This window comes from Kogia breviceps, chromosome X (genome assembly GCF_026419965.1).
Source record: "Kogia breviceps isolate mKogBre1 chromosome X, mKogBre1 haplotype 1, whole genome shotgun sequence".
Classification (NCBI taxonomy): Eukaryota; Metazoa; Chordata; class Mammalia; order Artiodactyla; family Physeteridae; genus Kogia; species Kogia breviceps.
This window is the reverse complement of record NC_081330.1, coordinates 134,489,117-134,512,904: the sequence shown is the minus strand read 5'-3', so window position 1 is coordinate 134,512,904 and position 23,788 is coordinate 134,489,117. Positions and strand designations below refer to the sequence as shown.

At 53.3% G+C, this 23,788-nt stretch overlaps 1 protein-coding gene and 1 long non-coding RNA gene across 2 annotated transcripts in view; both read right to left on the bottom strand.

Moving 5' to 3' along the window:
- The window catches only part of PPP2R3B (protein phosphatase 2 regulatory subunit B''beta), a 59,102-nt gene extending 51,806 nt beyond the window's left edge, over window positions 1-7,296 (bottom strand). Inside the window, exon 1 of the mRNA XM_059050499.2 lies at window positions 6,256-7,296. Within this exon, the coding sequence (XP_058906482.1) occupies window positions 6,256-6,579 (324 nt within the window). The 5' untranslated portion in view covers window positions 6,580-7,296. The remainder of the gene's footprint in view (window positions 1-6,255) is intronic.
- A 5,050-nt stretch (window positions 7,297-12,346) lies between these two features.
- Window positions 12,347-18,166, bottom strand: LOC136793411 (uncharacterized). Its single transcript, XR_010838637.1, has 2 exons — window positions 17,311-18,166; window positions 12,347-12,670 (listed from the first exon to the last, which is right to left on the bottom strand). It is a non-coding gene; the product is annotated as an uncharacterized lncRNA (long non-coding RNA).
- Window positions 18,167-23,788: the final 5,622 nt, after the last annotated feature.

Genomic DNA, 23,788 nt, shown 5'->3' with positions numbered 1-23,788 from the left:
AGACTATGTAGACGGCAGGGCCCCGGTCCTGCTGCGGGGCCCGAAGTGCCTCCTCAGAGCCTCCTCCCGCCCCCCGCCCCCCCGTCCCCTGCACTGACTGTCTCCACTGCTCCGAGCACGGGTCCTCTCGGGGGTTCCCAGCAGCAAACCCTGGAACGGGGTAGAGACGCAAATTCCACCACCACCGCAGCCCCCGAAACTGGAATTCTGGAAAGGGGCTCAGCAACTGTTTCCACGGGCCTCCCTTCCACCTGTCCACCTGTCCCCAGGACACCCGCACATCCATCCAGCCTCAGGACTCTCGCATCCACGGCCCACCTGTCCCGAAGACCGTCTCATCTGTCCCTTCATCCCTCCGTCCCCAAGGCCCTCCTGAAGGATGTCATCAGCTCCGCCAAGCAGGTCACCAGGTCACAACACTCACAGAGGCTCCTACAGCGCTCTCTGCTGTGGATCTGTTCCCAAACTGCCCTGCAAGGCTCTGAAAGACCCCCTGAGTCTGGCCCTGACCTGAGACATGCACAGTACTGCCTAGAGTGCTGAGAAAATGAATGCTCCAAAGAAACACGTGTAAACCCTAGGCAATTCTGTCACAAACAGGGGTGAGGGGTGGTACACAGCTCTGCTCTAGACAGTCACTAACCCAGCTCCTGAGGCCGGGGGCTCTGAGGCGCTGCCACGAGGACTCCCCCTGCAGGCATACACCACCGGCAACTCTGCAGGGGAGTCCTCTGGGGCGGGGAGGGCCCTGATTCTGCCCCCCTACAAGCCCCATTCAAAGGTCCCAACCAACATGGGGCAACGTGACGGATGTGTTCTGCCTTTGTGGGGCCCTGGGGATAATAAAGACCCAGGCTGAAGGTACTGCCATATGGGGAACCCATGGAGATGCTCCCGGGCTTTAGCTCTAGCACCGTCCCGAACCAGGACTAAAACAGGACTGAGCCAGGACCACTGAAGCAGGGCCCTGAAGCAGGACTGAACCGGGATTGAACCAGGACCCCAGAGCAAGGAATCAAACACGGCTCCTGAACCAGGGCTCCTGAACCACATTCTCTGAACCAGTGCTCCCCTGGACTGGGTTCTGCCATGTAGTGTCCCCCCCTGGCCTCAGTGGCCATCCAGCGGCCGAGCCCCAAGTCGGCCCCTTTCGACCCAGCAGCCTGAACAAGGCCTGGGGAAGCTGGTCCACGGGGGGCCCACAGGCAGCTCTGGGGGAACTGAGGACTTGGGGGCGAGGCGACACCCCCCATCGCCGGGGAGTGGGCTGTGGCCAGCCTGCATCTCAGGCCCCTCAGACTCCTCCCGCAGCCCTCTCTGTGGCCAGTCACGAACAGGAGTGGTGGCCCAGGCAGCACCCAGGTGGATGCCGGGTACCGGAGTGAGGCGCCCTTGGCGGGCACACGCAGGCTGTGGGTGCAGGGCCCTGTTTGGGAGGCCTGAGAGGACAGGACAAGAGCACTCACACCCCCCACCACGTGATCCCGAGAAACCTCCTGGTTCCAGAGGGCGTCTAGGTTCGTGCAACTTCAATAAAAAGTTCGCAATATTTCTCCTCCTTCCTGCACAAAGATTCTCGTTGATGCCAACCATGAAAACCGGAAATCGTTCTTCACTAAGAGATCCACAGGGTAGAAGGTGGCCAAGCTCAGCCCCTCTGGGAAGTCACGGTCACCGGGCAAACTCAAGGCTCCCGTCAGAAACGCTCTCAGGATCCTGACCTTCTGCTCCGAGGACTTCCAGGTCCGTTCTATCTCCAACACATCTGCAGGAAAATCTAAGGATGTGTTAAAGTAAACACACGTGCCTGCTGTGTGTACACGCATCTGCACGTACACACGAGCGTGCCTCCAAGGAACGCACTTCTAACCTAGAACGTGGTCGCATGTCCTGAGGGAATCAACGGTTAACTGGATACCCCCAAAACGACAAGACAGCTGCAGAAAAAGATCTAAATAGACGGATAATAAATTTAACCAAGGAGATGCAACACCTGTATGCACACAACATTGCTGAGAGAAATTCTGGGACATGTAAGTAAATGGAAAAACATCCAGAGCTCACGGGCTGGAAAACTCAACTGTTTTGGGGTATCAGTTACACCCAATTGATCTACAGATTCAATGCAATCCCCATCAAAATGCCAATAGGCCTTTTTTGTACAAGTCCGTGAGCTGATTCTCAATGTTAGGAGGAAATGCGAATGTCAGCACAGCCAGAGCTGTTCTAAAAGAACAGAGTCGGCCATACACCACCCTCTTTCCACATGTTAGTCTACAAAGTGCCCCAGAGTGAGAACACAAACACAGATTAGTGGGTTAGGGATGAGAAAATAGACCCAGAAGCATATGGCCGATTGATTTCAGACAACCCAACTCAATGGGAGAAGGAGAGATTTCAAAACTGCTGTGTACCTGGATATCTTACACTACATGCAGAAACTTACATGAAATGGATCAGAAGTTTAAATGCAAAAGTGAAAATCAGGAAGCTTTTGGAAGGAAAAGAGCAGATAACCCTGAGAGCTTGGGATAGGCACATAGTTCATAGATGGGATGTAATAAATAAGAACCATAAAAGAATAAAATTGAAAGAGTCAAGAAACTAACAGCTTTTGCTTTCAAAACACATGTTAAACAAATGACAAAACGGGCCACAGACTGAAGAGAAATATGTGAAAACATGTGTCTCATAAAGGAGCTGCATCCGGATTCTACATTAAGAGCCCTTACAACTCAATGACAGAGAAATACCCAGTTTTCAAAATGGGCAGAAGATTCGGGCAGACGGTGCACAATGGCTGATAAGTCATGAAAAGATGCTCACCGTCACCAGAAAACAGGGAAATGCAGATAAAACCACGACACACAACACGCCCGCCGGGACGGCTGAAGTAGAAGTCTAAGGACAGCCAGTGCCAGGGAGGCGTGGGCGAGGACCCGCATGCACGGCTGGGGAAACCGGGCGTGACACCTGCCTCAGAACAGTGTAGGGTCTTTGGAGGCTTTTCATTTTTTTTGTTTTTTAAGTTAGACACACACACAGCGCACAGTACAGCGAGTCCACTCCTGGGTCATTCATCCAAGAGAGATGCAAACACCTGTCCACACGCGGTTCTCGGCAGCCTCACTCATGAGAAGCACACGCAGAAACAGCTCGAGTGGCCCCCAGTGCTGAAGTGACAATCAGGCTGTGGTCCACCCACGCAACGGGATCCCACTCGGCAGGGGGAGGGAAGCAGGGCCCGCCATGCAAGCGGGGCGCAGCACCTCACACAGATCCTGGGAGCGGGAGTGGCTGCCGGGGGCGAGGGGCACGGGGCCCTGGGGGCGGGAAGCGCTCTGCTCCTCGGCATGTTCACACGTGAGCGTGACGACCGTCCCGCACACCCAGAGGCACCATTTGCTGTATGTAAACTAACCCCCCACAAACTGGACTTTTCAAAAATCAAGGGTTAAGAACAAGCCCCCCCCTTTCCCTGAAACCTCTGCTTCCACACTCAGGGAGGGGCTCAGCCGCTGCCGGGCTGGGGGGTCAGTCCGCACGCGCACCCCTCAGCAAACCCACCGTGGAGGTCTGAGTGTGTCCAGGCACCCGGGACGCCGCAGGCGGCAGAGAGATAAAACAGAGCCCTCGGCTTCCGATGGAGACGGGAAGTGGGCAGAGGAGGCACAGCAGCGAAGGGGGACGGACCAGTGCCCAGTGTGGGGACAGAACAGTGCCCCCAAACGTTCACGTTCACTGGGGCCTCGGAACAGGACCGTATTAGGAAACAGGGTCTCTGCAGATGTGATAAAGTCAAAGATCTGAGATGAGGTCCTCCTGGAGGAGGGCGGCCCTACATCCAATGACAGGGCCGTTCTAAGACAAAGAAGAGGAGAGACCCAGACACGGAGGAGAAGCCCCGGGAAGACAGAGGCAGAGACGGGAGGGAGGCGGCCACGAGCCCAGGGACGCCTGGAGCCCCCGGAAGCTGGCAGAGGCGGGAAGGAGCCTCCGGAGGGAGCGCGGCCCTGGGACACCTTGACCTCGGACGTCTGGTATCCAGGATGGGGGAGGGTGGATTGTTGCCTGCCACTCCCAAGACTCTGAGGTGCCCTGGGCTCTGCGTGGATGGTCAGGACCCAGCCTCCTCCCCACCGCTCCCATGGGTTAGGGCCTCACGTGAGTCTTACTCTCTTCCTATTAGTTCTTAAAGAAAAAAAGGTTCAGAACTTTTCTCACAGCACGTTACGTAGGAACGTTTTTCTGAAATTAATTATCCATTTCTCGGGACAAAAGAGCTCTTATCGTTTTGTCCGAATGACAGACATCCTTTTGGGTTACTCGCTTCTCGAAATCCAAGTGAAGCACGCCATAAATTCCAAATACACTGAGATGTGTTTAAAGTCACCTCCAAGTACCAGGCAAGGTCCGTCATCACTTTTTGAAAACTCTTGGGACGACTAAGAGAAAGTCATTCTGTTTTCCCTCAAAACCGGTTTCTCGTGCTGACTTGCTCTACCTGGTCATGGAAACCACAGACCAGAAGAGGGGTCTTCAGTCTCACCCCACCTCCGTCAGCACTTCCTTTCATTCACCCCCTTTCCATCCTGGCCACGCCCCCCAGGCCACGCCCCACCCCTCCAGGCAGAAGCTCATCTCTCTGCGGCCCCATGCAGCGCAGGGCAATGCAATAACGTGGTCTTGGGGAAACACCACTCCCGCCATGTCGCTGCCCTCGGGAAGCCCAGCAGCCGGCCACAGAGGCTGAGAGCTTACCCAGCCCTGAGCTCTGCTTCCGGCTCAATCCCAATCCGGCTGGTGCGGCCCACACGCAGCGGCCCATCATGCGGCGGCTCTGAGCATAAACATCTGGTCCTCACACTTGGAACATAGCCCCCCCCCACGTCCCCTTCCCCCTGCCCCAGGCGCCCTCCCCGAATTCAGGGCACCCCCTAGTCCCACAGCTCACTTCCTCCACGCCCGATCCCTTCAGACGGAGAGGAATGGCCTCTCCCCGCTGTGAATACCCACGGAATTTAACCTCCACTGGTCTGTGACTTCCTAACTGCTGCGCAGAAACACATTCTCTTCACATGCATCCAAGTCACCCTCCTTGCACGAGCTGACCTTTCGTAGACATTTCCAGACCTAAAGGGACTCACACCAAGTCATGGGGTCACGAAACACAAGAATTCATCTTCCAGCGGTGTCCGCCAGGCTGTGTCACCGGAGCACACTTAGTGACAAAGTGGGGAGCTCCCCACAGAAGGCCTGAGGGATCCCAGGGAGGAAGAGTGCCTGGGGGGAACGGGCGGGGGGCTGTCACTGCTAGAGGGGTCTTGCTGAGCCCTGGCCCTCCTCACGTACCCACCTCCTCAGTTCAGTGGGGGCTCAGGCAGGCCTTCTGGAGCACTGTGGTCCTGCAGGTCAGTGGGGGCACTGCAGACGGTCAGACTCAGGAATGGGTCCCAGGACACACGTTCCTGCAGATCCAGATAAGCCTCCTTCGGGGCATTTCTACAGGGTCTCCCAAGCTGCCTCTGGGTCTACCTCCCATCCTCCTTGGAGGCTCACTTTCTGGAAAATATCCTTGATCCGTGAGAACACGTCAGCCACCCTCCAATCACTTGGAACCAGACGAGTTCTTTCTGGACTGACATCCACCTCTCACTCTCCCCTTCGTGGCTGGGAAACCAGTAGACTAAGTGATGGGGGAAGTCCCTCCTCCTGATATGCTCAGTGCTGTTGATGGGATGGGTGCGGGCTCAACCGAAAAAACTTAAATGTTAACAGCAAGTCCCAATGGAACGGTCACACTCCTTCAGGCTTAAGCGTATGCTAGGGGTATGATATGCACCAACCATACGTTTTCCCATAACACCTGGAGACGCTTTATTACTTTTAACCGACACAGTATTAAATATCAAAAAGCACCTTTTTAAAAAAAATTAAATATACTGCTGTCCAGCTGTCCTTATTGTAGATAAATGAGGCATAAAACCTCTAGGTTCAGAAACTAGGCAGAATAGAAGCTGAGCCATGGATAACTAAAACCAACCGGAAACAAACTCCAGAAAGACGACCAACTTGGGAATCTGTCAAAGACAACATTTTTCTGTGTGCGAGACTTTCTTGGCAGGGGGAAGAGACTATACGTGCAAGCGCTTTCACGCCTGACATTCCTCCAGCATCTTCGACCACCCTCAGCTACACGTCGGTAGGCGACCCGAGTTACCTCCGCAGGCGTTAGGAGAGAGAAGAGTAACTTACTACTCTCGTCCCTGTGGATCGACGAGGCCCTCGAACAGGTGGTCCACTCCGGGCACTAGAGGCGGCTCCCAGAGGGAGCGCGGTGGACGGGCTGGGCACCCCTGGGCTATCCAACCCGAGCGGCCTGCAGGCGAGGGCCGGGGCTGCGAACGGGGGCCCGGGCTGTCCTGTGTCTCCCCCGACCCCCTCGGGGCTCCCGGGCATCTTGATCCTCTGCAAGCAGTCTTGAAGCATTGCCTGCGTGCTGGACTCGCTGAGCCAGCACAGGAAGAGCTCGTCCACCTTCATCTTCAGGACGGGCTGCAGGACTTTGCCGGGCGGCATCTCCGGGGCTCGGACGCTCCTTCCAAGGGGACCCCTTCCTCCTGCACAGGTGCCTGGAGTCGGGACCGAAGTCCGGCCTGAATGGACCTCTGCGTAGTAGGCGACGGCCGCCACAGAGGACGAGCCCCACGGGGGTCCCGGACCCGTGGTCCCGAGTGAAGGCGGCCGGCCCGGCGGGCGTCACGGGCCCGGGGCCCGGTGAGAAGGCAGCGGCGCGGAGGGAGTGGAGGGCCCGGGGTCCGGTGAGGAGGAAACGGCCCGGCGGGCGTGGCGCGCTCGGTGCCTGGTGTGGAGTACGGCCCGGCGGGCGTCGCGGGCCAGGGGTCATGGGTCAAGAGTATGGCGGCGCCCCGCCCAGGGTCTGCGCGGACTCGGGGGCCCGGCGGAGGCGGAAGGCCAGACCGCGGCGGGTCCCGCCCAGCTCAGGGAAGCTTCAAAACGAGCGCGCCGGCTGCGCTCCCAAAGAAGGTCGCCTATGTCGTGCGTCACCGTGACGCGTGGCGTCATCACGGCGCCGCCCGTCGGCGCCCACGACTCCAACTGCGGCTGAGCCGGAGCGCTTCGGTGAGCTGGAGGGCGCTCAGGAGCTGGAGTGGGGACGGGGGCGGGGGATGGCGGGCACCCCACCTCATATCTTTCAGTTTTTAGGCTTTCTTGGGGTGCGGCCCGCACCAGCGACATGCCGTTATGTCCGTGGAAGTGTAAGCATGCGCGGTGGGATCTCGCTGGGATGGGCGGGGTTAGTTGGCCGGTCGGTTGGGCATGCGCAATGCATGCCTGTAGTGGCGGCGCTCGGGAGGCCTGTCGGTCGAGCATGAGCAGTGCGTGCGGCGTGGTACAGGGGAGGAGCATGCGCATTGCGTGCCCGCCGACCGCGGGAGCGAGCACGCGCGCTGCGGGAGCGAGCAGGAGGTGGACGTCGCGGCGATTGCGGGGAAATGTAGTTTTTAGATAAAACGGGCACCTTCAGACCGCAATGGCCGCGGTTACGTTAAATTTGTTAAATGATAGTGACGGATTGGAGGCGCGCAGCTGCTTTAAAGCTGACCTTTCAGGCTCAGAATGAACCGCTTTTGTAATTGCAAAAATAATAAATGTATTTTGATGGAAGTGGAAGTAATTACTTAAATGACTTTGGCCCCATGACTAGCTTATTTCAGTTTATCCTTTTAATAGTGTCGATAAATCATCCACACAGCACACATGCACCTCTTTTTTTTAATGCCTTGATTTTTTTTTCCTTTCTAAGTTTTTTTTTTTTTCTCTTAACATTATTTTATGAGTTTTCACTTGGGTTTGCTCTCTTTTAGGAGGTAATTTTGAGGTCTTATGAGCTGGGCTCTCCTATTTCCCAGGAGTATATATATAGTTAGACTCACTAAATAACTCTTTTTTGTGTGTGTGTAGTACGCGGGCCTCTCACTGTTGTGGCCTCTCCCGTTGCGGCTCCGGACGCGCAGGCTCAGCGGCCATGGCTCACGAGCCCAGCCGCTCCGCGGCATGTGGGATCTTCCCGGACCGGGGCACGAACCCGTGTCCCCTGCATCGGCAGGCGGACTCTCAACCACTGCGCCACCAGGGAAGCCCAATAACTCTTAAACTATGGTTTTATTTTGTGCCTACAATGATTTCAAGCTTCGTTTGTGTTTGTTGACTGAAGAAAAATGCACAGCCTAAGAGTTGATAATTATGTTTTATTCCGGGGACTTAAGCCAGGGAGGTAGCCTCTCAGATGGCTCTGAGGGACTTCTTCCAAGAGGTCAGGGAGGAGCCAGGGTACAGAGGCCTTTTTTGCAACAAAAAATAAGATAAGTTTATTGTTAATGAAAGAAAAACAGACATCTCAAGTTAATGAATTTAGCACTTTGCTTTGGATGGGAAGATGCTAAAGATAGGAAGTCACTCTTGATATGTACCGTAGCTGTCTGGGACCAGTATCCTGCTTTTCGCCATTCTGAGTCCCCCCAGGGTACACAGTCCAGGGTGCCTGCAGTGGCTGAGGGCTTGATGGATGCAATATCCTTTGTTTACTGATATGGCTTGAAGATAAAAATCCCAGTATCCTGGGTCAGGACAGGGCCATAACGCAGGAATTCTGTGCGGTTATTTCTGCTCATTGGGAAGCTAACGCTTGTGTGCGCAGGCTGTCACTTCTGGCGAGAAGTAAATATTAATACACGTCTCTCAGTTTATCACATACAGACATCTTGTCCGAGAACAAATGTGCTTTTCACTCGGGGTCTGTAAACGAGCTGCCATTCATCCACGTGGTTTTGAGGGGGAAATGGTCTTTTTGAGACCCTGCACAAGACGGCTTTATACCCCGGGGCTCGGCGGGGCCTAAGGAAAGGTCTGTGCGTCTGCCAACGGGACAGCAACAAACTCCTGGAAGGAAACAGAACCTCCTTCAGTCTGTGCGGTGGATCCTGCCGCAGGGGACAGAGAGGTGCTGTGTGGCCCGAGGTCGGCGGGGCAGAGGCCGGAGGGGCCTGGGATGTGCACCACCCACCCCTGAACAGAGGCAGGACTCTGCTGATGGCATGAATGGAAGCGCTGCTGGCTGCATCCGCCTTCCAGAGGTGGCGGAGGTCTCAGGACGGTGTGGGGGGTGGGGTGGGCAGAGAGCGTGCACGTGGAGAGGAAGAGCCCAGAGGGCCCCCTGTGGGAGGGCATGCACTCACTGAGCATGCTCCCCATGTGGGAGGGCGGAGCTTATCCAGGGGAGTGGGAGGGAGGGCAGTCCACGGGAGCCCAGGTCCCTTCTGTGGCCATCAACTCAAAGCCGGTGGGACGCCCCAGCTTCAGCCCCAGGTGGAGCTGCTCGGAAAGGCAGGCGCTCAGAACATCCTGTGGCTCTTGAGTCACACCTGCCTGTCACCAGAGCCCGGGTCAGGTGGTTGATTGCACACTCAGGCGTGAGGCGTGAAGACGCCCTGGACAGAGTGTCCTATGTGGTCAGTCTCACTGGTCCTGGGCTGACCCTGAGCTCCAAATATACGTGTCCTGTGCAGCTAGGGGTCGGAGTGATCAAGTTGAAATTTGCCACGGCTGTTACACCTGAGTTTCTTCTTTCTTCCCTCCTTCCTTTCTTTCTCTCCTTCCCTCTTCCTCCCTCCCTCCCTCTCTTTCTTTCTTTCTTTTTTTTTTTTTGGTCTTTGTCTTCCTGCTGAAAACGGACTCCTGAACAGCCACGAGGGTGCATGTGTTTGATTTCAAGTGACTTCCTCTCAAAGTACTTAATGGGGAGTTCCATCAAGTACAGTGTGGAGGCTCCTTTCTGACTGGCGTGTCTTTTCCATCTCTGTCTTTTCCATTCCTTGTCTTTATTTGCTTTGCTTTATTCCCGACTGCTTTCGTTTTCAGCCTTGGTTTCTTGTTGGTTAAGACTTCCTTTTAGACAATGTGAAAGTAGAGGAAGTGGCTGGTGCATCCCAGCACTTCTGGGGGTCAGCCCCGGCAGACGCATCCCGTTACGGGAATACTGCACATTCCCTGATTGTCGAGGAACCATTTCCTTCCTGTGAACCTCACTCACCCCTGCACCCTCTAACTTATGGGACTCAGACAAATCCCGGACCCAGTGCCCCCGAGTTTCCCTCCATTGAAAGCAAAGTGGTTTCGGGGAAAGGTTTCCAACACAGAACCAGGGATCAAATGGCCTTTGAACATTTTTTCAGCATTCCTTATGTGCTAAGGTTTTCCTGCAGCCAGGACAAAAGGGAGGGGAAAATCCATTGAATGTTTCCTATATAAATAGTAGCATTTTAGGTAAAATGCGATATGGACCTGATAATTTAAAAAAAATTTTTTGTTAGCACCTATTTTTGATAAGCTTTCAAAGAATAAGAATATTGAACAGAAGAGGAAAAATGAAACAAATTCATAGCAGTTCTAACCAAACTAAAGAGAACTGAAAAATCTCAAATGCTAAAAATAAAAAAAAAAAATTTTAAAGATTGGAGGGGGGAGGGATAAATTGGGAGACTGGGACTGACATACACACACTACATCAAATAGATAACTAATAAGAACCTACTCTATAGCACAGGGAACTCTACTCAATACTCTGTCATGGCCTATATGGGAAAAGAATATGAAAAAAAAAGTATATATATATATATATATATATATATATAAAACTGATTCACTTTTCTGTACACCTGCAACTAACACAACATTGTAAATCAACTATACTCCAATAAAAACTAAGAAAAAATGCAGAGTGTGCATATAATCTGCCCTTTTATCCACAAGAAATAGTTTTACAGAAGCTGTGTATGTGCATGGTTTTGTACTATTTATAATGAAACTTTCCGGACATCCACTGATGGTCTTGATTCAACATCCCAGTTCTAAATGCTGGCCCAGGACCCCATCCTCTAAATGACCTTCGACTCTGCCCCATTTTTTGTTGTATTTGTCCAGCTATCAGCTGTAATGGTTGTGATCCGCTGTAACTTCATGACATCAGCTCGCCCGCCTCTATCAGTCCCTTGTCTTTTAACTTACTAACAATTTATTTGTTATGCTGGGACGCAGCATAATTAAACGGGTTAGTATTGGGTCGTCTGAGTGTGTGCGACACGCCTGAGGACATAGATAAATAAAACAACTCACGATCTCCGAAATCCGGTAGCGGAATGGGGTGGAAGAGGGAAATTATTTAATTAGATAATTCAACGTTCAATTATACGGTATGATGCAGAAGGATGATAGAAAAGTGAACGTGGGGAGGCAGGATAGGCTTGCAGGCGGTCAGGGGAGCGCTATTTAAGCAGAGTTGTTAAGGATGATTAATAGTGGAGAGCAGGCTGCGTGGAAAGAACACACAAGAATTGAAGCTAGAACCATTGTTTGAGGGTCTGCCGTGAGGGGCTTCTGCCAGCTGATCCCTCCTGAGGCCTTTCTCCTGGGCGTGTAGATGGCCGTCTCCTCCCTGTGTCCTCACGGGTTCGTCCCTCTGTGCGTGTCTGTGTCCTGATCTCCTCTTCTTATAAGGACAGAAGTCCTATGGGATCAGGACCCACCCTAGAGACTTCATTTTACCTTAATCACGTCTTTAAAGACCACATCTCCAAATGCAGCCCCATTCTGAGGTCGTGGGGGTCAAGACTTCAACATAGGAATTTCAACGACACGGTTCAGCCCGTAACAGGTGAAAGGGTGGGCTGGGGAGGTGTCTTGGGAACATGAGACATCATGAGCGGTAGCCATGACTATTGCCTGGAAACCTCACCTGTCCAAAAAGCAGCAAAGAACTCAGAAGCAGAGAAAAGACTGCTTCTTCTTGCTTCCTCGTTATAATTTCTGTCTCTTTATTGAAATTCTCTTGGTCTCATTTAGCTCTTTGAGCTTATTTTAAGCATCCATTTAAAGTCTGTTGGGGACTTCCCTGGCGGTCCAGTGGTTAGGACTCCGTGCTTCCACTGCAGGGGTTTCGGGTTCGATCCCTGGTTGGGGAACTAAGATCCAGCAAGCCATGCGCCATGGCCAACAACAAGCAAACAAACAAAACAACAACAAAATAAAGTCTGTTGAGTGAGTGCAATGTCTGGGCACATACTGTGTGATTCCTTTTATGTGAGATGTCCAGAACGGGCAAATCCATGGAGACAAAAGGCAGATCAGTGGTTGCCAGGGGCTGGTGGAGGGGGACGGAGAGTGGCAGCTCATGGGGACGGAGTCTCCTTTTGGCGTGATAGAATGTTCTGGAACCAGACAGAAGTGGTGGTTGCACAATATTGTGAATGGACTTAATGTCACTGAGTTGTCCAGTTTAAATGCTTATTTTTATATCATGTGAATTTCACCTTAATTTTAAAAAAAGAAAAAAGAAAAGAAAGCATGCAGGTAGAGAAAAAACGAGAAACAGCCAAGAGACGGACCCCAGGTCAGGAGCCGGAAGACTCGATGTGGTGGAGTGCTTCCTCTACCGTCCCCTGAATATTTGAGGCTTCCAAGCAGGCTCAGCACCAAGGTGAGCGCGGCTTCTCGTTCTGCCTTAAAACCGCCTGGTGACGTACGTCTGATTAGCCAGCCGTGTGTAATTGACGGAGGCGTGTGAAGCCAGTTGACAAGTGGCCGGAGAAGTCTGGAGAACGAAAACCCGGCAAAGTCATCCCAAGCCTCGTGTGGCCTCTGAAAAGGGAAACACTGTTCTGACAGAGAGGACAATTCCCTCATCACCCCGGTGTAAGGGATTCAACGGGGGCCCCCAAAAGTTATGTCCTCATCTTGACCCCAGAACCTGTGAACGGGACCTCATTAGGAAACGGGGTCTCTGCAGGTGTGATGAAGTGAAGGGTCTGAGACGAGGTCCTCCTGGAGGAGGGTGGCGCTACATCCAATGACAGGGTCCTTCTAAGAGACAGAGGAGGAGAGACCCAGACACAGAGGAGAAGCCACATGAAGACAGAGGCAGAGACGAAAGGGAGGCGGCCATGCGCCCAGGGACGCCTGGAGCCCCCAGAAGCTGGAAGAGGCGGGAAGGAGCCTCCCCTGGAGCCTCCGGAGGGAGCGCGGCCCTGTCCAGGACTGGGGGAAGACGAATCCCCTTGGTTTTCAGGCCCCCATTTTTGGGTGATGTGTTACAGCAGCTCCGGGACATTCACACTCTGGGTCCTTGTGAAAATGAGGTGGTCCTGGAGGGAAAGTCCAGGAATCTGAGCTTTAATCCATCCCCATTGTCCGAGACGCTCTGTGAAACTCTAATAAGTACACTGTGTCAATTTTGCGTGTCTCAGGTCGGAGGAGAGGAAAAAGAAGCAGAAGCCAGGAATGGCTGGCACCCCGTCTCACAAGAGAGCACAGAGGTTGCTTCTCCCTCCCCTATAACTTCTGGGGCCTGCATCCTGACCCGTCGGAAGGAGACCCGGACCAGCACCTCTTTGTCCTGGGCCCTCTCACTGCCACTTGTTTGGCAACATAAAAGGTCCGTTGAAAAATGCTCCTTTTCCACTTTCACGTCTAACTGAATTCTCTCCCTGACGCCCCAGTTCCCCACGGCGCCATTTCAAGGTTTTGATGATAAGGAAAAGAATCTCGTACTTGGGTAATAAAATTTTCTGACTTGCCTTCCGCCACCTTCAACTCAATTTCCTGTCCCTGGAGACGATGTGTATGATAGAATAGAATCAAATTCCTTATTCATGGGGAAAAAGCTCCAATTTAATCTGAATATGCAGCACTATGCACGGGTCAGGGTGATGGATGGCATGTGGAAATGCTTCTGGGGCAGGTAATCAAATGGGAGAATGCACGGTGGGAGCGCTGGAAATAATGAAGTCGATTGAATATCCCCGCAAAGTGCAAAAACGCACATTACACCGCGAGACCCCGCGTCCTCCTATTACTGTACCAATAACAGCTCTGTCGCAGGGGAGAAAATGGTAGGCCACAAATCAGGTCTTAATGTACGAGAGCACATGGAAATGCATCCGCTGGGCTGGGCGAGGCGGCAGCCGCCTGCCACCGCGTTCGCGGAGTAGGACACATGTCCTCTCGGGAAATGAACAGAAGCTGTGGGTCTCGCCAGACCTTGACGCGTTTCCGAAGGATTCAAAGGAGAAGATGAGTCTGCGGGGGCTGCAGAGAATTGGAAACGCCTCGTTAGAGACGGGCACGGGAGTTCACAGGATGGACAGCCTGGAAGGTCGAGCCCTGGCCCACCCCAACACCAGAGGCAGGACTGGGGTTCTCGGGCCTAGAGGTGCGTCGGGGTGCAGAAATCAGGCTGAAAATGAAGAGATTTGGAGCCTGGGGGGAGCAGCCCACGTCGTAGGCTGCTGGGCCCTGCGCTTTAACTGCTCCGGGAAAGCACACACCGGAATGTTCCTCGCTGCCTCAGGTGGCCCTGTCACTCAGCCTGCTTTGGTGGGGAGTGGAGACAGTCACCGTGGTCCAGTGAAACGTGCCCACAAGGAGCGCATGGGGAATTGTGTTTTCCATCTCCTATTTATGCTGCGAACGCTGGGTGTTTAGTTTGTTTCTTCCTTGGTCACCAAGGCACGGACGTTGTAGAGGGAGACTTGGGGGCCTTAGGGTGGGGACATGTCTTTCCGGAAAGTATTTAGGGGAGGAAGACTCTGCCTTCCCGTCAAAGTCCCCTTGAGACACGTGCGATTTCCACAGGGTCCCAGATACAAAAAGGGGCTCAGCACCGCCCTTGTGTGGACTGGACGGTGAAGCCGATCATTAGATGCCCAGACATGGGGCTGGACCAGCAGGGCATAGGGGACTGAGATGTCTGAGTGACCTCCATGACCCCAAAACCATCCCCAGGGCGACCTCTGAGACCCCACCATCCCTGATTTGTCACAGACGTGACCTCACAGTGCCCTGGACATAGATGTCATCCTAGGTGACCTCTGTGACCTCACCATCACCTAGGTGACCTCTATGACCTCTGTGACCTCACCATCCTCTGGGTGACCTCTGAGACCTCTGTGACCTCGCCATCCCCCTAGGTGATCTCTGTGACTGAGCCATCCCCTGGTCTGCTCTCAGGCATGACCTGGATGTGGGCCCCATCCTTGGATGGCCCCAGTGACCCCAGCTACACCCACTTTTTTTCTCTCAGGTCACCGCTTTGCCAGCCCCTCCTCACCTGGGCACAGGTGGGAATCCAGGTGGCCCCGCCCCACCCGTCACACTGATCTCCTGGACGTGACTCAGGGGTTGTAGAGCAGGGAGAGGGGCTGAGCAGGCGCCCTGCTGTAGGAGGCTCTGTCTAGCCCCTGGCCTCCCCCCCCAGCCCCGCTGCTGGGGGAACCAGGTGGTCTCCAGATGGTCACCTGGCAGAACCGGAACCCCTTCCTTTTGTCTATGACCCAGAATGTCACATGCCTGCACACAACTGTTCCGTTTTATAAAACTTCGTTTTTAATTTCTTCAGGTGAAATAACATAAAATTCACCATTTGAAAGTGGGCAAGTCGGTGGCTTTTAGCACAGTCACAGGGTTGTACAACCACCACCTCTGTCTTCGTCTCGGCCCCCGAAGGAGTCCCCGTCCCCATGAGCTGTCACTGCCCATCCCCCTCCCCCAGCCCCTGGTAACCATGAGCCCACTTTCTGTCTGTGGATTGGCCTGTTCTGGACGTTTCCTATCAATGGAATCACACACTGTGTCCTTCTCACTGAGCATCCTGTGTTCAAGGTCCAACTGCATTATAGCCTGTGTCAGGGCTTCACTCCTTTTCACGGCTGAGTCATATTCCACTGTGTGGGTAGACCCCATGCTGTGTATCCATCCGTCCATCCATCCATCCATCTCTCCATCCATCCACCCATCCACCCATCCATCCATCCATCCGTCCATCCATCCATCCACCCACCCATCCATCCGTCCATCCATCCATCCATCCACCCACCCATCCACCCATCCATCCACCCATCCATCCATCCATCCATCCATCCATCCACCCACCCATCCATCCACCCATCCATCCATCCATCCGTCCACCCATCCACCCATCCATCCATCCATCCATCCATCCATCCACCCATCCATCCATCCACCCATCCACCCATCCATCCATCCATCCATCCACCCATCCATCCATCCATCCATCCATCCGTCCGTCCACCCATCCACCCATCCATCCATCCATCCATCCACGGACACTTGGGTGGTTTCTGCTTTGTGCCTGCTACCAATCGTAATGCTACGAAAGCCTGCCTGTTTCAAGGGAAAATGCTTGTCATTCGCTGCGTCACTGAGGTTTCCTCGGGGGCCAGAGCTTTGACTCAACCACTCTGATCCTCAGTTGCCTCCTTGGCAATGTTGCCTTCATCACAGCCCTCACCTGGCAGATTCTGACACACCTTAGATGAGCTGACATGGGAAAGGCACTCAGAACCATTCTGGAACCTCTCAACGAGGGCTGGGGATGCAGTGCGGGCCCCTCGCTGGGGTCACGTGAGCCCTGCTCACTTTCAAACACCCACACAGACCCTGCCCTGCCCCCACCGGGCACAGACCGTGGTTATGGGCTGAACGGTGGCCCCAAAAAGATATGTGCATGCCCTGACCTCCAAAATATGGGAATGAGGCCTTATTTAGAAACAGGGTCTCTGCAGATGTGATGAAGTGGAGGATCTGAGATGAGGTCCTCCTGGATGAGGGTAGCCCTACATTCCAATGACAGGGTCCTTCTAAGAGACAGAAGAGGAGAGACACAGAGGAGAAGCCCCGAGAAGACAGAGGCAGAGATGGGAGGGAGGCGGCCACAAGCCCAGGGACGCCTGGAGCCCCCAGAAGCTGGAAGAGGCGGGAAGGACCCTCCCCTGGAGCCTCCGGAGGGAGCGCGGCCCTGGGACACCTTGACCTCAGACGTCTGGTCTCCAGGACTTGGGGAGGATGGAGGTCTGTGGTTTTAAACCCCCCACTTTGCAGTCATCTGCCACCTTGAGGAACCCACAGGGTGGGAGACATCGGAAACTGAACACAGCCTGTCAGCCTGGTGCCTAGGTGTGGGCAGAAGTCCTCATGACCGTCTTAAACAGCACAGGGTGGCGTCTCATGACACACCGTTCAAACGAGTCTGTCTCTGGTCACTGCCCCCAAGGTTGAAGAGGCCACACGCTCAGCTGCTCTGGCCGTGTGCCGTGTCCCCCCAGGAGCCTCGGGAAAGGCATTTCCTCGTGGGGACAGCTGAGCACAGGCTTGTGTTGGCAGCACATAACTCGGGTTATTTTAAGGGCTCTCGTTCGTGCCCCAGGGGTTACGTACCAGCAAATTTCAGGAAATCACAGCCACGCACGGCATTAAAGCTGCATTACTGTCTGGCTCCGGAATCTGAAGAATGTCATTAGCTCCTAATCCTCAGCATTGACCTCGGCCGGGCTCTTCAAGGACAGAGAGGCACCGATCCGCGGGCTTTCGCCGGATGGAGGGGATGCAGAGCCTGTGCGGGTTCGGCGGGAGTGGTAGTTGGTGCCTCGTGCGCGGGGCTGGGCGCGGGGACGGGACAGGGTGGTTCCGTAGCAGCAAGAAGCGCCTTCGTCCACCTTCTGATGGGCTTTTCTGGTGATGTCACAGGCACGTTCTCACAGGGCTGGTGGCAGTTCTTTGGTTTAAAAATTTTTTTTTAATATTTATTTTCCTTATTTTTTCCAGCTGCGTCGGCTCTTAGTTGTGGCGCGCGGACTCTCCGTTGAGGTGCGTGGGATCCTTTGTTGCGGCACGCGGGCTCTCTAGTTGAGGCACGCAAGCTCAGTAGTTGTGGCGTGAGGGCTTAGTTGTCCCATGGCATGTGGGATCTTAGTTCCCCGACCAGGGATCGAACCCACGTCCCTTGCATTGGAAGGTGGAGTCTTTACCACTGGACCACCAGGGAAGCCCCAGGCTGGTGGCAGTTCGGATGTTCAAACAGAGCAAACGCCGTCAGTGGGAGATGAAGAAAGTCCTCCGCCATCGTCAGGAATGCGAAGGGTCAGACAGCTCTTGCTTCTGCAGTGTCTGAACTTCTCTGCTGAATTGCCGTGCTCTGGCCACAGGGATCGTGGCAGAGCCAGAACTGGGTTTCAGGGAGGAAGTGGGTTATTCGCTGGGCATTTGTTTTTGACCCACTTTAAACCCAAACCTCATCGTGTTGCCCAAACCAATTACATTCTTTCTGTGCAAATGCACTGAGAGGGTGGACACTTGACGCTTTGAAAAGTAACTCATGTATTGAGCTTGAGTTTCCTTCCAGACATGGGATGAAAGGGAAATAGACAGTAGATAGATTAGTTTAAATTAGATGGATATATAGATTAGATAGGCAGACAGATGATAAATAGGTAAGTAGATAAATGATAGCTAGATTCGATTAGGTTAGATTGATAGATAAATGCGAGATAGATAGATAGACAGGTGATGGATAGGTGATGATATATAGATGATAGATAGATAGGTGATATGTGTTTCCTTCAAGATACATACACATATGCCACTTGGAAATAAACAGTTTATGAGATATGTGAATATATATATATAATGTGCATTAAAATTATATAATTGTATATTATAGTCTATAGTATTCTATAATATGCATACAATGTGTATCATATAAAATTGTACAATACGTAGTTATGTATTACACACTTATAATACATATGTATACATCTTATGTAACATAACTTTAACATGTGTACATATCATGTAACAATATAGTAGATGCTTTATATTATGATACTATATTATTACATAGTATATATGTTATATAATTAACATAGTACAATCTAATAATACTATACACTATAAGTTTCATATGCACATGGCACATGCATATACTAGTATACAATACAGTAGTATGCTATATTATATATAATTTGACCTCTTTGTTTGCATCATTTTTACAATCTAACAAATTATTAAGATGGCTTTGAAGTTTTACACATGGATTCCGACCTTGTGCCCACCCCACGGAGTGAATTCTCTGGAGTCTTCCTGCCTGGAAACTCTCCAGGGCGGCCGTGCGGTGGGGTCTGTGGACAGGTGCTGCCTTCCCACTGGGGTCAGATCTGTGTCTGGCCAGACAGGGATTCAGGACAGCCCCTGCCTGGGTGGCCTGGGCCCCAGAGGCTGCGGGTCCCCAGCTGCTCTTCTCACCTGCTGTCAGGCGCGGCCCAGCCCCCCCGACCTGGATGCCAGAGCAGCTCACGCACACTGGTGCGTCACGAGCGCCGAGGCCCACAGAACCCACCTGTGGGCAGCTTTCCTGTCTTTCTCTTTCCGCCTTGAGCCTGTAGACTTAAAGTGCTGCCTGTGCCCCATCGCTAGGTGTGGGAGAGGGGACCTGACCTTACAGCAGCTGATGGGAGGGATCACAGGCCTCAGCTGTGGGGGGGCTACCCACCGCAGAGGCCACGGGCTCAGGTCACAACCTGTCACCCCCTGTGCCCAGGAAGGGTCCCCACGACCTGTCACCCCATGACCTCAGGGAGGGTCCCTGGGAACTGCCACCCCATGCACCTGGGGAAGGTCCCCACGACCTCTCACCCCATGCACCTGGGGAGGGTGCCTGGGATCTTCCACCCCACACCCGGGGGCTGTGCAAGGCTGGGAGCCAGGCTCCTCTGTTCATAGGTTTGTGTGTCCACCTCTTTTATCAGTGGTTAGGTTTTCTCATTAAAAGCTGGACTCCATCCCTCGTAGGCAGGGGCCATCATCGACTCACGCTTTTAGAAGGCTGCACCCACAAGCCCCCGGTGGACCCTGACCTGTAGGGTCTGCATGCACAGGGAAGACTGTGTGTCCCACCCTCCCATCCCCTGGGGGGGGGCATAGCATGTGCCCTTGGATGTGATAAACGCCCCAATGGAGGTGTCAACCAAATGCCCCCTGCAGCTCAGAGCTGCTCGCCTGGCAGGGGCTGTAGGTCAATAACGCACGGTTATGGCGCCACTGAGGGCACGATCCAAGCTGACTGTGTTGTTACAGCTCGGGGGAGGGACCCCCAGACAGACGCCAAGAGCCAGGAGGATGCCTGGGCTGATACTTTAGCTCGTGAATAAGAGTGTGGTGGAGACACAGGTACACAACCGGAGTGAGGACCCGGAGAGGGAACAGTGTGTATTCTAAGAAAGGACAGCACTAGCTTGAATCCTCGGGGCGGGTGGGGGCGGGGGCAGCGACCGCCAAGGCATGGACGGGAGCCCGCGGGGCCAGCATGGCCTCTCTGGGCTCCGCCTGGGCCATCTCTGTAGAGCAGGCAAGTAGACCAGATGTCACCAGGCCAGCGTCTCCCGGACGCCTGGCCCACCAGAGTGGGAGAGTTTATTTCTGGCCACAGCACAAGTGGACTAGATTCCGATACTCTAAAAACATCCCTGCGAGCATGCAGGGGCCATCTGTCCGCATACCTCTGCCCCCGACACCTGATACCGGGCGTCCTGGGCAGCTCTATTTTTGGAGGGCAGCTGTAGGAAGGATGAAACCGTGTGCTTTTGCTGTGTTGAGTGGGGGACGACCGAGGGATTCCTAGCCTGGCTAACATTTTTATTCTCGGGGTTTCCTCCACTCAGCTTATGAAAGAGGGGTTGAAACGTCCGAATGAAGGGCTTGGGTGCCGGGAGGGAACGACAGCCTCAACAGGGTGTCTGCGATGGGATGCTCTTTCTTGTGGCAGAGATTAGAGGTTTTCTCTCTTGGTTGCAAAGGCTGTGCCTTGCGGCATTGGGTTCTCACGCTTTTCCTGCCGTGCCAGCTCGCTCTTGGGGGGCACCCATTTTCTCATTCAGTGCATCTCGTGGAGCCTGACCCTATGTTCATAGTTAATTCCCCTGCTCCCGTCCGCAAGCCTTCGGCTCTGCAGGGACTCCCGGTCCAGGTTCTCTCCAGGTTGATAGCACAGAGCTGCTGCTTCTGATGGCCAACAGTTCGCCACATGAGCTTCCCTCTTTGGGTCTAGATTCTCACCCTGGTCTCCCTGCAGCTCTGTGGTGGCCCCAGCGGGATTTCAGAGGTGCACTTACATTCTGGCTGAACCCCCAGGAAAGCCAATTCAAGCAAAAGCAGCTAACAGCTTCCCCGGAACAAGCAGTGCAGTGGAGGGATGGCTGTACATCTTTTTCTTTTCCTGCAGCAGTGTATGATTTTTATTTTTTTAATTAAAAAAATTGTCTTATATTATTTTTTTTTTTGGCCGTGCCACGCAGCACGCAGAGTCTTAGTTCCCCGACCGGGGATCGAACCCGCGCCCCCCCGCACTGGAAGCACGGAGTCTTAACCACTGGACCTCCGGGGAAGTCCCAAGTGTATGACTGTTAAATATGAAGCCTCAAGGATCCCACTACTCCCTACCCTTCTTCCTTGTGTATTGAATCAATCCCCCTGACACCCCTAGGAGCTAGCCTCCTGGGTCCTCAGAGGCTGGCTTGTTTAAGGGAAGCGTGCGTGAACCTTTTTCCTTGTCATAAAGGAATAAGATGACCCCGTAGCTGGCCGTGGTCTCAGGGCTTTTGGACACTCCCGTGGCTCGGGTGCTATGTGCTGAGTCCTGAGGTTGTGGAAGCTGGTGAGAAGCGCCTTCAAGGAGGGAGGCTGGAGAAGGTGGGTGGGGAGGCTGGGGGACTGGGAAGCCGGCTGAGGGCCTCCCAGACAGAAGAGATGGCCGCGCAAAGGGAAGAAAGCAGGAAGTGGAAGACCGGTGTGGTTGACACCTGTGATGGGCTGAACGGTGTCCCCCAGACTCATCTGTGACCCCCAGGACCTCAAAGTCTGACTGTGTTTGGAGACGGGGGTCTTTATAGAGATAGTCAAGTTAAGAGGAGGTTGTTCAGACAGGACAGGATCCGCTACGCCTGGGGTCTGTATAAAAAGACCCTGGGGCCTAAGCAGCTTCTCACTCAGAGCCCCTAGGAGGAACCAGCCCTGACCTCATACTTCTGGTCTCCAGAACCGAGAGAGGATAGACTCCGGCTCTTTAAGCCCCTCGGCTGGCAGCCCTTTGTTACACCAGCCTCAGGACACTCATACAGAGCCTCACGGGGCAGGGACGCTGGGTGAAGCATCTGTGGGGACACCATGAAAGGACCAGGCAAACCCAGAAATGGCCAGTGACAGCCCCTTGCTGGGAGCACTCCAGGGAACTCGTCCTGCTCCTGGCAAATCCACATTGTGCGTCATCCTGGTGACCAGGAATGAGTCAGCCCTGGCTCTTTTATTTACGCCTGACATTTGATTCTCTTGTCTCGGACAGATTTTGGGGCTGTCTTACTGCTCCCTAACAACTTCAAAGGAAAGAGAGATGCTGAGAAAAGTTCTTCTTTTGATCACTTATTTTTCCCCAGATTTGTTTAAAAGCCATTGTCTTAGTCTGCTGGGACTGCTGTAACGAAATACCCCAGGCTGGGGGCTTAAACAACAGACACTTATTTCTCGCAGTCCTAGAGACTGGGAGTCCGAGATCATGGTGTGGGCAGATGTAGTTCCTGGTGAGGCTCTCTTCCTGGTTTGCAGACAACCACCTTCTTGCCGTGTCCTCACATGATGGAGAGAGAGCTCTGGTCTCTTCCTCTTCTTAAAAGGACACTAATCCCATCTTGGGGGTCCCACTCTCCATGACCTCATCTAACGCTAATCACCCCCCAAAGGCCCTGCCTCCTAACACCATCCCAGAGGGGGTCGAGGCTTCGACATATGAATTTTGGGGGCTTACACTCAGTCCATTACAGCTATGCTGGTGAAAGTTTTAAAGAGATTTAAATAATAAGAATGTACGATATGTAATCACCCACATCACTGACATTTCTGAAACTCTGAATTCCTTCGACTAGATCCTTATTTCCCCCCTGACGCCGTTTTCCTCCTGCCTGAAGGAAGTCCTTTAATGTTTCTGGAATGTGGATGAGCTAGAGATAAATTCTTTCAGTGGTCCTGCCCCTGAAACACCTTTGGTTTTTGCCTTCATGTTACAAGTCCCGGGGGAAGATTTTATAGGGAAGGATGTTGATGCTGTGACATAAAATAAGGTGTTTTTGGACTGTCTGGATGTCATGTCCCCATTGGAGCAGCCCCCAGCCCCCATTAGAACATATACCCCCTGAGGACAGGGAACAAGTCTGTTTCACCCACTGCTGGGACCCCCAGCTCCTAGATCTTGCCTGGCACTGGGTCGGTGTCTACATAAGGTTTGTGTGATCGGTACACGAGTGGATGAGCTGGTGAGACAGCATGTTCTATTGAGAATGAGAAAAGATGAGCTTAGGTGGGGTTTCTCTAGCAGACCCCGTGTCTGTCTCAGAAGGGCACAGACACCATGCCCCATCGAAGCTGTTTGCGCAGGGAATAAGCGTGCTTTGCAGTGCGGAAAACCAACAGTGTGGACCCCACCCCTTACCATTCCTTTACGCGACATCAGTTCGGAGTAGAGGTGAGTTGGAAAAAAAGGGAGTTTTGTTCGTAAGTTAACGCAGTATTTTTTTTCTCCATGTCCTCGCCCATGGATATTAAGGAAGGCTTCTATTACAGGACGTGGTTCTGAGCATTCTGGAACATTCCGATGCTAGGTGAAGCTGCCAGAACAGAGCTCTGCCCCTTTGGGCAGGAAAGGGGGGGGTGAGTTGTGGGCCTGATGTTTTGGGGGTCAGTATTTTCCTAGTTGGGGAAATATCACCCCAGAATCTCATTGCTCAGAACTGCTGTGTGTCTGCAACCGCGATTTAGGAATAAAATATCTGGGGAGAGATATGTGTGTGTGTGTGTGTGTGTGTGTGTGTGTGTG